The sequence below is a fragment of the Theobroma cacao genome, chromosome 1 (assembly GCF_053813885.1).
Source record: "Theobroma cacao isolate CCN51 chromosome 1, ASM5381388v1, whole genome shotgun sequence".
Taxonomy (NCBI): Eukaryota; Viridiplantae; Streptophyta; class Magnoliopsida; order Malvales; family Malvaceae; genus Theobroma; species Theobroma cacao.
Genome location: NC_142639.1, coordinates 11,071,581 through 11,090,235, shown reverse-complemented (window position 1 = coordinate 11,090,235; position 18,655 = coordinate 11,071,581). Strand labels below are relative to the sequence as shown.

General features: G+C 35.6%; 1 protein-coding gene across 1 annotated transcript; it reads right to left on the bottom strand.

Moving 5' to 3' along the window:
• Positions 1-5,398: 5,398 nt before the first annotated feature.
• On the bottom strand, positions 5,399-8,486 carry LOC18612269 (zinc transporter 1-like). The gene is made up of 3 exons (XM_018116331.2): positions 7,745-8,486; positions 7,373-7,522; positions 5,399-6,057 (listed from the first exon to the last, which is right to left on the bottom strand). The coding sequence occupies exons 1-3, from the start codon at positions 8,354-8,356 to the stop codon at positions 5,752-5,754; spliced, it is 1,068 nt and encodes a 355-aa protein (XP_017971820.2). The 5' UTR covers positions 8,357-8,486; the 3' UTR covers positions 5,399-5,751.
• Between the last annotated feature and the right edge of the window lie 10,169 nt (positions 8,487-18,655).

The following is an 18,655-nucleotide window of genomic DNA, read 5'->3' as shown; positions in this document are numbered from 1 at the left end:
CCATGGGAAGACATTCCAAGCGTCGATGTCTTCCACCAACGAGAAGAGCCAAGGCATCACCCGTCTACGGTAGTCTTGACCAAACAAAATGTTATTCGTGATTAAGATGAGTGCCATCTTGGTCGCGTCTCCTGGTCACTAAAAGTTACCTCCGTGGAACGTATTAAGCAAGGCCTACAGCTTAACGCTCTACTGCCGTTCCAGTATCGCACATGAATTTTGTCCACAACAACCTCATACAATCGTGTGAACACATCCGGCATTCGACCAAACTTCAGTCCGGTGATAAGGCAAAACTCCTACTTTGATATGTGTGCCTTGCTTTTCCCAATCGCAAACCATAGCTCATGCTCTATTGAATCTGTCACAGTGATTTGAGGGATCATGATGTTATGCAGGAGACCAGTAGAGAAGTAGCCTTGCGGACATACCTCCAGCAACAACCCGAAGCAAGTACACGTCACTGCATCATACTCCCCTTTCTCTTGGAAGGTTTTGTTGATGTAACGAAGTTAGGACCACTTACAGTGGGTGTTAATAGCGACATTGAATGCCCACTTCTCCCTCGGCACAATAAGCAAATTGTCAAGATCCTCATACTGTCTAGACTGCATCTGCAAAACATGACACACATGCACGAGTGAGTTAACCCATAATATGATAACACGCCATGCATATAACGTAAACTGTGGTAACACGTCATGCATATAACGTAGAATGTGGTAACACGCCATGTATATAACGTAATATATGGTAACACACCATGCATATAACGTAAACTGCGATAACACGCCATGCATATAACGTAAACTGCGATAACACGCCATGCATATAACGTAAACTGTGGTAACACGCCATGCATATAACGTAAACTGTGGTAACACGGCATGCATATAAGGTAAAATATGGTAACACACCATGCATATAACGTAAACTGAGGTAACACGCCATGCATATAACGTAAACTGTGGTAACACGCCAACGCTGACACGCCAATCACCATAATTATTGTGTCCTTACACGAACTGACCTAAAATACCCATGACATGTGACACATTAATCAGTGTAATTACTGACCTGTTACACGAACTGCCTTAAAATAACCAATGTTGTGACAGGCTAAAAACCCCAAAAAGCAATTTACCCACTATACGCCATATCTATTGTAGTTCAAAACTTTGGTACGACCATAAAATCGAGAAGAAAACAGTTTAAACATAACAATTGAAAAAGATTGAAAAAACACAAACATATCACACAAACCCAGCAAAAAATTAACGAACAGAAGAAAGTTTTAAAATGAGTTTTATTTTCAGACTGACTAACCTCTTCACTGATAATCGACATTATTGTTGTGGTGTCGTCAAGCTTGCAAAGAAGAAAGTCAAGCACCCTGCTATATTTGGGAATGAGGAATGAGGAAGAACACAAATGTTTGTGATTTTTGGAAAATATTTAATTAAAATGAAATGGCCTCACAATTTCCTCTATAAATATTCATTTAGTGAATTCATTCAGTTGAAGTCCAATCGGTTTCCTCATTATTTGCCCAATTTTTTTTCCTTTTTCAAACCATGTTGTGTCACCCATCAATTGCCATGCCGTGTCACGGATCTCCATGGAGTCTGACAAACTCTGAACGCTAACATGTCATAGATTCCCTCCATGGCGTGTCACGACTCTGAACTCTGGCGTCTCACAGATTCCCTTCATGGCGTGTCACCAACTCTGAACGCTGGCATGTCACAGATTCCTTCCATGGCGTGTCACCAACTCTGAACGCTGGCGTGTCACAGATTCCCTCCATGGCGTATCACCAACTCTGAACGCTATCATGTCACAGCCCTGCCACACATTCCCACCATGTCGTGTCACACATTCCCAACATGTGTCATAGCCGTGTCACACACTCCCACCATGGGTGTCACAGCCGTGTCACACATTCCAACCATGTCGTGTCACAAACTCTAAACCCTATCGTGTCACAGCCCTACCACACATTCCCACCATGTCGTGTCACACATTCCCAACATGTCGTTTCATAAACTCTAAACCCTGCCCTACCACAACCGTCTCACATATGGCCTGCTGTAGCACGACCATTTTGTGCTTTGGATTCACATCTTTCTCCTTTCGATTCACCACCGTATCACGGATTTCTGGTTTCACATCATTCTCTAAGCTTTCGATTCATCACGACCGGTTTCTCGTTCGGTTTAATATCACTCTTCTCTTATTATCTGAATGTCATGTCCAAAATCTCTAAAAAACCATCTCATACAACATTATTTTGTTTTGCAAAAGCTTCGTGAAAAAAAAAATGTATGTTTTTAAGGAAAATAATTATCTGTGTTTGCAGTTGGACCATAATTCAAAAGATGGCTCATTAAGGGCATTTTTGTCCCAAAATCTATTCTTTTGACTAAAAACAATTAAAATCATCTGGAGGCTTATTTATAAGAACACGTTATTTTTAAGAGCTAAAAAAAAATTTTCCCTTATAAATTCCCCTATTTATAATAAGCTCTTATAAAAAGTGCTCCCACCAACCCCTTTCATTACCGTTTAACAGGACCATAAACTCAGATGGAAAAGTATATAAAACTATCCCAAAAATTAGCTTATGCATCCTATGAGATTTCCTTCTTAGCTCCGAATTAGAATTAATGGAAAGTAGCTAGTTGTTAGCCATTTTTTCTGCTGCAAACTACTCACAGACCCGCAGATGACGAAGCGCATTTAAGATTAAGAGGAAAGTCATAAGCTATTGAATGCTATGATGAATTTAACCTTCACAGCTTGAGAACTATAAACAAGCTTGTAGTGGTGCAGCTTTAGGAAAAGGTCAATGGCATTTTAATTGCTTAGGTGCAACAAAGTTGTTTGGAATTGAACTTTTTACATGTTGATAATATTTTTTTGCAAGTGGCATTCATGTGTATCGAAGGTCTACCACATAACAGAAAATTTTGCACTTCATGGGATTAGCGTATCACCTGCGAAATGCATCCACCAAGTCACATGCCCTCAAAAAACTAATGAAAGGTCAGTGCAGCAACCAAAGGCTTTATGGTCTTTGGACTTTCATCCATTTTTTGGTAGCTCGTGAATAATGCATTTTTGCAAGTTGTAATACCAAAGTTGTTTATGAGGCAATGACTTAATCTGTCAATATATATATGCAATGTTTTGAAAGAATGTCGACATAACCTTCATTAAGAATTAGAGAGCTCAAAGTCAAAGCCAAACTTAAGTGGGAAATTTTCATACATGATGTTAACATATATAATTGGTTTTTTATTTTATAACAATTAAAATGTTGACTTATCACACATGAATATAATTATAAATATATATATATATATATATATATATATTTATATTCATGTGTGATAAGTCAACATTTTAATTGTTATAAAAAAAGCCCGTCATTGTCATTTTCCCTTTCTCATGACTATAATCATAACTAAAGTATAATTGTTAAATCAAGATAGTTATCATGTATTGAAATTTTATTTTTTAGTATCGAGTATTGTATCGTAAAATATGGTAAAAAATTATAAAATTAATTATAAATTGCATTATACATGTAAAATAAATAAAATTTAAAAGTATTATATTTTTTTGATATAATTGAAGATTATAAGATATAAATTGAAAAGATAATTATTTGTTAATTTAAACTCTCAATATATTCTTTATAATATTAATTTTTAAATAAAATATACATTTTTCATATTAATTTATTAATTAAAAATTAAAAACCAATTGAAATCAAAAGGAAAAGGGTAAAATACCCCTACCCCTAAGTTGTAACTGAAATTACACAGAGATCCATTAATTTTCGAAATTGGCACTTCGTCTCAAAAAAAAATCTTTCACTAGACACATAGACCAAACCGTTAGTCAATCGTTGGCATTTTCGTCAATATGATGACATGATAATATTAAAAAGATAAATTTATCTTTTATTGTTTTTAAAAATTACTATTATATAATTTTATTAATTTAAAAAAAAAAACTCCAAATCTAGTGCTCCTTTAGGAGCTCCAATGCTTCCCTTGGGGAACCCAATTTATGGCTCCCTAAGGGAGCACTGGTGCTCTCCAAGGGAATGTTGGTGGTCAGTAGGTGCAAAGGACGTTATCGGTCGACCTAAGAGAAAAAGAAAACAAAGAAAAAAGAGAAAAGGCATTTTAGACATTTCATATTTAATATTAATACTGTTTAGACGTTTAGGTCGGAATGTCCATTTTGAAAACTAATGGATCTTCGTGTAATTTTAATGAAAACTTAAGGAATGGGGGTATTTTACCTAAAAGGGAATATTTGATTTTCTTACTATTTTTTGTTTGAAATCGAAATTTTAAACTTTAAAACTCATAAAAATTTGTTTTTCATTTTTTAACACAAAAAAATAAATAAAATTATTTTTAACAATTAGTTAAAATTAAGCTTATCAAAATGTATCAACTGTATTGTACGATGTGCCCCATATAGTAAAATATCATATAGTAAAATATGTATTGTGTGTCACACAATACGCTTTCGATAGTTGATCAAATACGACATAATTATTAATGCATATCACTTTTTATTAATATCATACTGTATCGTGTGATACATATTGAATAATATTAAAAACTATGAGCCAAGGTACTTCCATTGCATGTAAATCTAAGCCAACAATGCCTTGTGTTTGTTACTCCTTTAATAAATATGTCGGTTTTATAACTTGAGTACAACTTTAAATGCAAAAAGATGAGATGCAACTATGTGGTTCGAGCAAAATCATACATTTTGAAATTTAGGCAAAATTATATAATAAATTCATATTATGATATATGGTCAAAGTACCCAAATAGTTCCTGTATTCATGAATTTTCGTAAATTTAGTCTTTTTATTCAAAATCTAATCTTTAATTTTAAGAATTAAAACAATTTAATCTTTCTCTTAACGTCGATCAATTTTACCATTAGAGGTGATGACGTGATAGATTTGCTTACATGACAATTCCACATGGTACTAAATGATGACGTAGTTGTCAACACCTCATTTGTTCAGTTTTGTCTCAATGATAAAATTTAAAAAAATAAAAACTGAAAAGAATAAAAAATAACAAAAACAGAAAATATAAATAATAATAAAGAAAAAGTTGAAAAAAAAAAGAAAGATAATGATAAGCAAAGATTTGAATGAACAACCAAATGGAGTAATTTTTGAAATTCAAATTTTAAAATAGAAAGAAAATCCTAATCCAAGATCAACATTAAAACGAGTATAAATACTTGTTCATTAGTCAAGAATTAACACAAGGAAGTGGAGACGATAAAATTAGCAGAGAGTTTTTTAAAATTTTTGAATTTTTGGGTTTGGAGATTTCAGAGTTACGATTCACCAGATTCAAACAAAAATTCTTTTATGCAATTCTGCAGAGTGATACAAACCCTTTCCCATGATAATAATGATAGTTAAGCTACTTCCAGTGCATGTATTCCAAGCCAACAGTACCTTGTGTTGTCACTCCTTAAATAAATCTGCCGGCTTTGTAATTTAAGTACAACTTTATATGCAAAAAGATGAGGTGCAACTATTTGTTTTGAGCAAAATCATACATTTTGAAGTGTATACAAAATTATATAATAAATTCATGTCATGATGTATATACCATTTGACTTTGTGATTTGAACTTTATAAAGGAAAAATTGAAATTAAAAGAAACAAAAGTAGAGAATTTGCGTATCACAGCTTTAAGCCCATATAGCCAGGAGAGACATAAGACCAGACCCAAGGAGAAGAGCACCACTGGCTCCTACTTGAAGCATTCCATTGTTTTGCAATTTTGGATTCATGAAATCAGCAGCAAGAAGATCGACCAGCGCCATATATATTAAGATCCCAGCTGATGCGGCGTTGAAGATTCCTTCAACAATAAGAGCAGTGGGGCGGCTCTCATGATACATATTTGATATCCCTATTCCTATGGCAATGCCAACTGGGGTTGTAAGAGAGAAAAAGAGTGCCATGACTGCAACAGCCCGAGACTTGAATTTTGCCTACAAAAATATTACAGAGTAATTAAAACAAACTCATACACCTATAATTTTGTCTGCTTACAAAATTAATACTATGAGAATTAATTCGGTAACTTAAAATATGCATCATAGACACACAAGAAAGAAAAAAAAAACACTTCAGGGTTGATTCAATGCCTTGTGCTCCATTCAAAATAAGCTACTATTTTCTTTTTGAAAGGCAATTTCATTTCATAAATAGCAGCTTTACAAAAAATCTACCATTTCATGGTAATTGTAACAGACACTGGACCTGCAGTGCCATGACAGAAGTACTTACAAAACAGAAAAAACTTCTCACATCAGGTTGCCTGTGAGATCAGGATAACCCTGGCCCATTCCTATCCACATCTCATAGCAACCGTGTGTCCCGGTGATTCTATCATCTATACAAAACCCTATACACTCTCCAACATGTGACAGGTCATTCATTTACAAAAGAAGCAACAGAACAATTTGATTGAAAGTGTTTTTTTTTTTTTTTAAGGTAAAGATCAGAAGAATTTATTAAGTATCAGAAGATATAAGATCTGATCAAAGAAAATATCAGAAAACAAAATAACACTGAGAAGAGAAGGAGAAACAAGGAGATGAAAGCGCATCTCGCCAGCAAAGGGAATAAGCATCACTAGAAATAAAAAACAAAAAATTCTCTGCAAGAGGAACAAAGAGAGCAGGAGGCAGAAGAACAATAGAGCAAACGAAAACCAAGGAGCCAGAAGGCAGCAAACAAAAGCCAGCAACCATCGACGTCATTCAGTAGAGAAGGAAGTCCTAGGGGCAGCAAAGGAGCAATCACAGACCAGCAAAGCAGCAGAGACACAAAGAACTGGATTAAAAAAGCATAGAGAACTTAGCGAAAGCAGGAGACAGAGCATCAAAGAACTTCAAAATCAGCCGAGGCAGAAAAGAGAAACAAACAAAGGACAGAACCCAAACAATTAAGAGAGCAGAATGAGAGGTTGATCAAGTCTCACACCTTCACCTTCTTTGGCAAGAGAATCAGCGAAGGAATTACCCGAACAAGGAGTATGAAAGAAATTGTTCCCAGCAAACTAATTGATTATAATAATAAATACTGTCCCAAAAATTAGATAATGGAAGCTTCAATTCACTTTATTCAGAAAGAGACCTTCAAAGAAAGAAGAGATAGAAAAACCAAATATGAATTTAACGGTCTTGACCACTACAAAATACTATTGTTTTAGCAAAACATCATCAATCATGTACAACAAAGTTTGGTAGAAATTTACTAAGGTTCCTTAAAATTTTAAAACGTAGGATTAAGATATATTACCTGTGAAATACATCCACCAAGTCCCATACCCTCAAAGAACTGGTGAAAGGTCAGTGCAGCCACCAAAGGCTTTATGGTCTTTGGACTTTCAGAAGCACCCAAAGATATCCCTATTATCACAGAGTGCACCACAATCCCCAACTCCAAAACCTACAAAACATATATATATATATATATATATTGTCAAAATTAATACTAATAATCCCAGATTAATTTCCATATATTGAAATTTGATCAAATATCAGTCTGATGGCTATTCATATCTTAAGACTTAAGCCAAAGAAAAGAATGTAAAATTACTTCCACCAATTTCCTCCCATATGATTTTTTTAAGCAGAAAAAGCTTAGACATTGTTAGTTATACAAAATTACCTGAGATACTACTCGATGTCGAAGAAGCTCAGATGAACCGGAGCGATCAACCAAAGAAACTGAGCCATGAGCATGGCCGTGAGTTGCATGAGTATGAGCATGCACGTGACTTTCATGTTCCCCTGTTTTCTCCTCATCGCCGTCAATCTGTTGGGTCTCATTAGAGTGAGACTTGGTATAGTGAGAAGTAGCAAATGCATCAACCATCAATGTAGCAATCGCAGAAGCCATAGCCACCAATCCGGCGAACGGAAACTTCCCCCAAGGATTTTCATTGAGGCAGGGAGATGTCAAGCTCTCAGTAGCATCAGGAAGAACGTGGATAAACCCTGTCGACAATATCACACCGGCTGCAAAGGCTTTGATTATGAAGAATAAATTATTTTCTGGACGTAAAGCCTTGATAGTTTTTCCAAGCAGGGGAAAGCAAACTCCTATGGCTCCAGCAACAAGAATCAAAGCTATAGCAGCCATTTTGTATTTGAGCGCTAGAGGCTTATTGCGATCTTCATCTTCAGGTTCACACGTACACTCCCCTCGTGCTATGGAAGGGAGTAGGATGAAAAGAAAGCAAAGCAATGTCAAGAGCTGGGTTTGCTTAAAGTTGTTCATGGTTGGAACAGAAAACAGAATTCTAAGTAAAAGAAAGAGCGATGTTTAGAGATGTTTATATAGAAGAACTAGGCAAAAGTCTGATGAATTGATGACAGAGGCAGGAAAGGTATGGTCAACTCATAGTGAAGAATGAACCCTCTGTGGCTTTTAATTTGTAAATGACGGAAAATAATGAGCCCATCTTTCAATGTATTAGCTGCAACTTGAAAGGATTTCCTAAATGAAAAATACGAGTATTTGCAAATTTATGAGACAACCATGCCCGAAGACTTTGAGATCTTGACAACAGCTAGAGGTGTTGAAAGAATGTCGACATTACAACCATTAAGACGAAATTTTAAAGTTTTCCCATTGTCAACGCCGAGTTTAAATTGGTAAAATACAAACAAAATGTTGATACTCATTGGGTGATTTTTTTTAAGGGAAATTTTTTTTTTAGCCCTTAAAAATAACTTGTTTTTGAAAATAAGTCTCTAAATAATTTTAACTATTTTTAGCCACGAGAATAGATTTTGTGACAAAAATGCCCTTAATGAGCCATCTTCGTTGACGCTTACTCTCAAATAGGTGGAAAATGGGAAAATAAATATGTAAAAAATTTGAGAACATCTAATTTTGTGCAAAACATACATTTTTTTTTTCGCGAAGCTGGTGCAAAACAAAATAATGTTGCATGAGATGATTTTTCAAGATTTCGGATATGGCATTCAGATAATAGAAGAAGAGTGATATTAAACCGAATGAAGAACCGGTCATGATGAATCGAAAGCTTGGAGAATGATGTGAAACCATAAATCCTTGATACGGTGGTGAATCAAAAGGAGAAAGATGTGAATCTAAAGCACAAAATGGTCATCTACAGCAGGCCATATGTGACACTGCTGTGGCAGGGCAGGGTTTAGAGTTTGTGAAACGGCATGTTGAGAATGTGTGACACGACGTGGTGGGAATGTGTTACACAACTATGACACGGTAGGGTTTAGAGTTTGTGACACGCCATGAAAGGAATATGTGACACGGCAAGATTCAGAGTCTGTGATACGTCATGTAGGGAATCTGTGATAGGTCAGCGTTCAGAGTTTGGGACACGATATGGAAGGAATCTGTGACACGCCAGCGTTCAGAGTTTGAGACACGCCATGGAGGGAATCTGTGACACGACAGGGTTCAGAGTTTGTAACACACGATGGAGGGAATCTGTGACATGCCAGCGTTTAGAGTTTGGGACACACCATAGAGGAAATCTGTGACACGATAGGGTTCAGAGTTTGTGACACGCCATGAAGGGAATCTGTGACACAGCAAGGTTCAAAGTTTGTGACACGCCATAGAGGGAATCTATGACACGCTAGCGTTCAGAGTTTGTAACACGCCATGGAAGGAATCTGTGACACGCCAACGTTCAGAGTTTATGACACGCCATGGAGCGAATCTGTGACACGCCAGCGTTCAGAGTTTGTCAAACTCCATAGAGATCTATGACACGGCAGTGTTTAGAGTGTGTGACACGGCATGGCTTGAACATGTGACACGACATGATTTGAAAAAGGAAAAAAAAAAGCAAATAATGAGGAAACCGATTGGACTCCCACTGAATGAATTCAATGAATAGATGAATATTTATAGAGGAAATTATGAGGCCATTTCATTTAATTAAATATTTTTCAGAAATTGCAAACATCTATGTGAAGGAACTCAGAAAGATTGATTTGATTCATTCCTCATTCCCTAAGGCACCAAAGTGTTCGACTTTGTTCTTTGCAAGCTTGACGACACCACAACAACAATGTCAGTTATCAGTGAAGAGGTCAGTCCGTTTGAAAATAAAAATTTTAAAACGTTTTTTTGTTCGTTAATTTTTTGCTGGGTTTTTGTGATATGTTCGTGTTTTTTCAATCTTTTTCAATTGTTATGCTTAAACTGTTTTCTTCGCGGTTTTATGGTCGTACCAAAGTTTTGAACTACAATAGATATGGTGTGTAGTGGGTTAACTGCTTTTTGGGGTTTTTAACATATCACGATATTGGTTATTTCAAGGCAGTTTATGTAACGAGTCAGTAATTACACTGATTGGCGTGTCACACGCCATGGGTATTTTAGGCCAATTCATTTAAGGACACAATAATTATAGTGATTGGCGTGTCAGCTTTGGCGTGTTACAACATTTGACTTGATACGCATGGTGTGTTACAACATTTTACATTATATACATGGCATGTTACAACATTTTATGTTACATGCATGGCGTGTTACAACATTTTACATTATATGCATGGCGTGTTACAACATTTTACGTTATATGCATGGCGTGTTACAACATTATGGGTTAACTCACTTGCGCATGTGTGCCATGTTTTGCAGATACAGTGTAGACAGTATGAGGATCTTGACAGTTTGCTTATTGTGCTGAGGGAGAATTGGTCGTTCAATGTCTCTATTAACACCCACTATAAGTGGTCGCAACTACATTACATCAACAAAACTCTCCAAGAGAAAAAAGAGTACGATGCAATGAAGCATACGTGCTTCGGAATGTTGCTGGACGTATATCCACAAGGCTACTTCTCCGTTGGTCTCTTACATAACATCATGATTCGTCAAATATCTGTGACAGATTCAATGGAGCATGAGCTATGGTTTGCCATTAGCAAAAGCAAGGCGCACATATCAAAGTAGGAGTTCTACCTTATCACTGGACTGAAGTTTGGTCGAATGCCAGATGTGTTCACATGACCGTACGAGGTTGTTACGAACGAAATTCATGCATGATATTGGAACGTGCAGCAAAGCGTTAAGCTGTAGACGTTGCTTGATATGTTCCATGGAGGCAACTTTCAGCAATCGGGAGAGGCGACCAAGATGGCACTCATCTTGATCGTGAATTACATTTTATTTGGTCAAGACTACCGTAAACAGGTGACGCCTTGGTTCTTGTCATTGGTGGAGGACATCGATGCTTGGAATGTCTTCCCATGGGGTCACTATGTTTGAAGGCTGACCTTGGATTACCTTTTGAAAGGGTTCAAAGTGCGTACCTCTAACGTGCAGAAGGATCATTTATGGTACAACATTTACGAATTCATGTGGGTGATACAAGTATTATAACGTAACATTTTTCATTTTCTTTTTGACATAATAATTTATGGTTACACTCGTTTATCATTCACGGTCTAATATGGTTACATTTGACTTGTAGTTCTGGGCAATGGAGGTAATTCTAGCCTTACAAAAGATAGTTGCCCCCTCTACTCTGAAGGACAACGTCTACCCACGCATGTGCAAATGGTAATGCAACCAGAAGCCAAAAAACTTCTACAAGGTAGTTGAGATGTTGGAGTCATCTCAGCAGGTGAGTGAACAGCTACTAATTTTTGCTGTGAATTTGTATAATAATATTTTCAAAAATTTAATCACAATCCCTATTTTGTAGTTGTGGGCAGTCAAGACCTTGGAGCCCACCCTAGATGAGGCCAGCCAAGAGTATTTTGTGGACATCAATGTCTCGTTATCTGAGGGCCGCCAATACGTGCCAATAGGGCACATGGAGGATCAAGCGAATCGGGGCTTAAATGTGAGGGAAAATAGGAGAAACTTGAAGCAGAAAAGAGCCACTGGTGCCATAAAGCGAAGGCGCATCACTGCTGCTAGAGTCGATGAGCTGTCAGGCCCCAAGTTGATGAAGGAAGGTGACGACCATGGCAATGGCAGTGAAGATCCAGAAAAAACTATTCTAACATTTTGTGTTCAACAATTTCATATGTGATTATCGAATAACATATCTGTGTTTGCAGTTGGATCATGCGACGACAGCTTCATAACCATCGAGAAGTCCTCCTCAGACTCACAGTGCTAACGACAAGCCGATAAGACGGTTATAATGGTTTATGTTCAACAATTCCATATGTGATTATCGAATAACATATCTGTGTTTGCAATTGGACCATGCAACGACAGCTCCTCGACCACTGAGAGGTCCTCCTCAAACACACGGTGCTAACGACCAGTCGGTAAGATCGGTTCTAACGATTTATGTTCAACATATCCACATATATTTATCAAGTAACACAGTAATTTCTATTATTGCAATTGAGGGAGGCAACAACAGCTCTTCAACCACCGATCAGTCCTACTCAACCGCACAGTGGTAACGAGCCGTCGATAAGGATATTAAAGTTCTAACAGGTAATGTTCAACAATCCAATATATGATTATTGAATAACATAGTAATATATGTTATTACAATTGGCCCATTCAACAAGAGTCAATGACGGAGTTGTCACGAAGCGTCAGCTGCGACGGATCATGCACCGGTATAAAAAAGACATGTCGAAGCTGAAGGCTTCAATTCAGTCATTGACTTTGGTGATGTAGACGTTTGAGGACCGTGTCGTTGCTCAAATTCTAGACGGCCTGAAATCACAGGTACATTATTCTATCTTCACTCATATATTGGTCGTTTACATTTAGTAGATGTAGTTCTATTTTTTTTTATCGGTTTATGGTTTGTGGTATTTTATGAGTTAACGGATTTTCCTATTTGTGTTGTTCTGTAGGGCGATCCTTCACTATGTTAGTGAGGACCACAATGATGCTGACGATGCACAGCATAATGAACCTAGTGCTTACATTCACGATGATGTTGTTGGTGTTGACAAAGACCCTATTCTTGAAGTCGATCCGGATGATGCTATGGCAGGAGATGTGACCCTTTAATCAGATGATGCTAAAGGAGACCCTGTTCTTGAGGCCGATTCAATTATCGATGCATCTGTGAAAGGGGAAGGGAACTTTCACTCAGTCATGGCTAAAGGAAAGCATCTTCCTCAGGCCGATGCATTAGTCAAGGTAGTAGCAATAAGGGACCATCTTCCTCAGAGCACTCCTGAAGCTAGTGGGTCACGGTTGTCGTCACTAAAGTCATCTGATGTGCATCATCGTGCAGCACAAATTTCAAACCCAACTAAGCGGGCATTGTTGAAAATGGCGAGCAAATACAGGATAAGCCCGTACGTCGACCCCTCATTGAGCCATCAAGATGTAAAGAGCACAACGGTTGAAGCGTACGAAGCTTTTAAGAAAGACGAGTGTGTGAGGTAAGCTCATAAATAACATTGCAAATATTATTTTTTAGTGAAACATTAATCCACCAAGGCTTATGAAATTCATTTTGTTACATACGCAGGCATAATGTCAAGATCTTAGGGGATCAAAGGGTTGATTTTTTCACAAAATTAGAGGATCCCAAAAAGGAAATGACAAGTGAACAGATAGACGTATGCCTTAACGTACTTTGTAAGCGGATGACAAGGCCGAAGTCGAAGCTATACAATACCTGTGCATGCGTAGTTAACACGATATTCTTCGTAAGTTGATTTGAAAATTTTTCAATTCTGTAAATACTAAGTTTTTGATTGCATTAAGTGTAAGTTAATGTATACATGTTCACAGGACACCATCCATATGTTGCACACGGCATTTCCAACTGAAGATGCGTAGGCCACTATGGAAATTTCAGATGAGTTACAAGGGTACATGAAGGGTGAGAGGCCGACATACGGCAAAAAATGGGAAGATGTCGATTTCATCGTTGCGCCTTGCAATGTGGGTAAGCATTGGGTCATTGTGAAGATCGACTTGGTGAGGTGGACGATCAAGGTGGTGGACTCCGCAAGAATTTCGGATGCCAAGAATAACGGAATTCGTACGGCTCAGATGACACCCCTTATGACAATGATGCCAATCATCTGCCACCAAGCCAGTTATTTCAATAGAACACGCCGGAAGACACGGGATTTGACGCCAATGCCATTGAAAATTCATTTACCAAAAGCTAAAGTGCATCGACAGAATGATAGTGTCAGCTACTGTATGTTCATGATAAGGTACTAATAACTCTATGATATAGAGTTATTTTAGCTTAATTTTGATAATAATTTGGCTAGGTTTTGGTAGAAATGCATAGAAATTAGTACATTTTATTTAATTATTTTAAATTAGTTATTTTATGTGAGTCAATTTAATTTTGGTTAATTTGATGGTTAATTTGATGTTAATATGATTAAGATAGGTTGTTATTGATTTATTTGTGCTTTTTTATGTGTTTGAAAGAAGAATTTTAATGGAAAAAGGAGAGCAATTTCGAGGTGCAGACTTTCAATGTATATGTTTCGATATTTTGGCCATAACTTTCTCTACAGAGCTTCAAGTGAAGCAATTCTTCAACCATTAGAAAGCTAAGAGTAAGATATACAACTTTTATGTTTATCAATTTACCCCGTTTGGCCTGTAGGATAGTCAAAAATCTTGTCAAAGTTGACACACTACTGTAGTCCTAGAGCAATTACAATTTCTGTTAATTAATTTGGCAAAACTACGACTTACATAGTTTGATGAGTAAATCCCATCTGAAATTGACTTCTTTCTTCACCCAACTTGGCCTAACTTCAAAGCCTATAAAAACAACCTTCCGGAGGACTTAAAAGAGAAAAGAATAAGAAAAACACTAGATTAACAGTGAGAGTCAAGCTACAAAGTCATTGAAGCTAAGAAGAATTTGCAGAATTCAGGGAGATTTGAAGATCAAGAATACAATTCTTGAGTTTTTCTATATTTCTTTTATTCTCTTATTTTCTTGGTTTTGTTTTAATGTTTATATTTTATTCAATGATGATGAATAACTTAATGAGGAACTAAATTTTTAATTTAAGATTATGATTGAACTCAATATATAGTCTGAATTATTTATCTCTCTTTTACTTATGTTTTATGGATTTAAGTTGTTTATTTTATTCTTTTCTTAATGCTTCTAATTGCTTGATCATCAATTAGATTGAATTGGAAACTTAAGTTAAACCTTTACAAAGGAGATTTAGGTAGACCTTGAATAAAATAGCGGAAACTTAAGTTAAACCTTTACAAAAGAGATTTAGGTAGACCTTGAAAAAAATAGCGTATAATCGAATATACTTAGTTGATTAGGTGGTTTGATTTGCACATAGGGTAGACATACGCTTATAAGCCATACGTAGTCAGGATTAGAGCACAAACTTAATTAATCTTTCTTTAATTTAATTTGTATAGACATATAGTAAATTAATTGAGAGATATATTTTTATAAGAAACTCGACAGAGACTTATAAATAATTTAGGACTCTAGGTTAGCAACTTGATCTATTAAATTAAGTTAAGAGAGAGAGACATTAATCAGATAAAGTATTTAGGGATATCATAATCTTAGGTCTGGTAGTCATTTACATTTAATAAAGTAAAATTTGCTGATATATTAGTTTTAGTTTTTAGTTTATTAATTTAAATTTTCCTTTTTAATTTTAATTGTTTAGATAAAATTAAGGTGTGTTAATTTTAGTAGTTAACTGTAAGGATTAATTCAATTTTCTATGGGATCGACACTCTACTCAGATCTATATTAACTTTGCGATATGTACACTTGCATGAGTAGAAAATTCAACAACAAGTTTTTGGCGCTATTGCTGGGGAATTGATTTTTAATACTTTCTTGTTAATATTAATACCAAGCATTCCTAATCTTACTTCAAACTTTTCTTTTTATTTTCAGATACTTTTGATTGAGGTGATGAACTATCTGTGGCCATCTGAAGAATTTGTGCCTAAGAGGGTTGCTAGTGATTATGCATTGGATGCAATTAGTGTTTTAGCCACCCAAGTAGATGTTTTGTCTCAGAAAATTAACACTCAGGGTGATAATGCTTTTCAAAATCCTTTTGTTACATGCGAGTTTTGTGGAGATAGGCATTCAGGTGATTGTTGTCTAGCTTATTACGAATCAATGCAATTTGATGGAAGCTTCGATGGGCAACAAAATAAGTCATACTCTAACAATTACAATTCAAGATGGAATCACGAAAATTTTTCATGGAGTAATGATCATGGTCCTATATATTCATCACAGCCTATTTTCCATAATAGTTTTCAGTCACAAGTTAGAGCTCCTATGCTAGAGAAAAATCCTTCAACGGAGGATATGTTCATACAATTCATGACAAATACAGATGCCTTCATGACAAAGACTAATGCCATCATTCAAAGTTAGGCAGAATCAATCCGAAATCTTGAGATACAAATGGGTCAACTAGCTAATGCCATCAATGATAGACTTCAAGATTATGGAGATAAAGTAGATCAAGGAAGTACTTCCAACAATCAAGTTCAGGATGAAGAAATTAAGTAAGTAGAGGAAATATCTACATCACCACAAGTCAAGCCATATGTGCCTTCCATACTTTTTCTAGATACAGTTGATAATTTACATAAGTAGGTTATGGTAATAGCGCATTATTCAAAAAGAACTCAATTTGAGAAGTCGGGTAAAAATCAGCCTATTCCACCATCTTGGGTTGAGCAAGCACCAAATCTTGAGTTAAAGGCACTATAACCTCATCTTAGGAAAAGACTACTTTCATACCTCAAGCTTTTTTCATGTAAACTTAAATCTCAACCAAAGTCAAGCTAGTGACTATAAAGAAGCATTTATTGAGAGGCAACCCAAGCACTCTAACTTACTTTCTTTTATTTGGTATCTTTATTTATTTAATTATTAAATTATTAACATTTTTTTTATTTTGTGCAAATTCCTAAAAAAATTTAAATTCAAAAAAATTCAAAAAAAATTTCAAAAAACCAAATTTCAAAAAACAAAGTGGCAAGCTGCGGCTTGGCGAGCTTCCAAGAACATGAGCCACGGCTCACCAGGCTTGGAGCCGCGGCTCACTCTTTAAAAAAAAAGAGGCCTTTTATGGGGTAGGCCATCCCCCCCTGAAGTGGGCTGCCAATTACCACCACCCTCAATTGGGCAACCCAATTCCCCCCACATTTGTACTAGCCCACTACCCATTACCCTTAATTAAGTTGCCAACATTGGGCAACCCACTAACCTAACCCAAATCCTTTTTTTTATTTATTTGGACTACCCATTTACCTACTTACCCACTAACCCATATACCCATTTACCCATTACCCAACAAAAACTCTTTATTTATTTTCTTTTTAGTTATTTTATTATTTATTTCTCTACAATAATTAATTATTTTTTTTTTGCAATAAAAAAATTCCTCCAAGTGGCAATGAAGATGATAACAATAAAGAGGAGGATTAGAGCTTCTCAAAAATTCATTCAATCATCGGGGAGTATTCTTTACCTTTCTTTTATTTTTTTTAACATTGAGGACAATGTTTAGTTTAAGTTTGGGGAGATGAATTTATTTTTCTGATGGTGAATATTTTGTGAAGTTTTAAATTTAATTTTATGTGCATGTTTATCTAGATTTATAAATAATTTAGGAAAAGTTGGTAAAAAAATTTTATTTTTGTTAAATTTTAGGAATCGAGAGTAAAGTTGTGCTAATTTTTTCTATGATTTTTTTTATCCAATGATGATAACTAGTTGTCTTAAATTCTTAACTTGTGGTGAATAAGGTTTTTGTTTAGATTCATGCTAAATTTTTGGTTAACTATTATTGTTAGGATGTGATGTCCACAATTTTGAGCACTATATCTTTTACTTTCAATTATTATGAATATTTAGAGAAGGTTTATATTGATGAGAATTTTATATTATGTCATGAGTTCTAGAATTTACTTGATTTTCTCTCAAGGTGAAATCCTAGGCAATACTTAGTTAGGGAGATGATCTAGGCAATCTTTGGATCATTTGAGCCTAAAGAGCCAACCTTGTTAAATGTTTATCCCTAGTATACCCCTTTTAAGCCCAATTTCCCTTTTCTTTGTTTAACTACATAATAATTAAGCTTAGCCTTAAAATTAAATTTTTAATTTTGCAACCCTCACTCCTAAGCATGTATATTGTTTTAGGAAATATAAATTGAGTTAAATGTTGAAAATGGTGGAAATGTGACGTTGATGTGAAAAAAAAAAAAGAAGAAAAAAAGTTCAAAATATGAAAAATAACCCCACTAACTACAATACAAAGAAAATAAATTTGGGGGTGTGAAATTGTGAAAAAAAAAAGTGTTGGATGAAAGAAAAGTTCAAATATGGAAGAAAAGGTGTACTAGGAGAAGGAAAATAGAGCTTTATATATAGGTCCTGAAATAATTATGTGCTTAAGATGATTTGAGCCACATTGATATCCTTTATCATACCTTGACCATAGCCATACATTACAAGCTTTATAAAATCCTATTGATCCCTAGCTTTGTATTGGTCTACGTTAGTGGAGAGAGAGATGAAAAGTAAACTTATGAAAATCTAGTACTAATTTGAAATTTGTATTGATATAAACTCATCCGGATATCATGA

Bases quoted from the DNA above. Each gene is read 5' to 3' on its own strand.
- LOC18612269 (XM_018116331.2), bottom strand. From the start codon at position 8,356: ATGAACAACTTTAAGCAAACCCAGCTCTTGACATTGCTTTGCTTTCTT. The intron at 7,523-7,744 runs GTAATTTTGTAT...TATGTTTTGTAG, and splicing joins GACATCGAGTAGTATCTCAG to GTTTTGGAGTTGGGGATTGT. The intron at 6,058-7,372 runs GTAATATATCTT...ATATTTTTGTAG, and splicing joins TTGGTGGATGTATTTCACAG to GCAAAATTCAAGTCTCGGGC.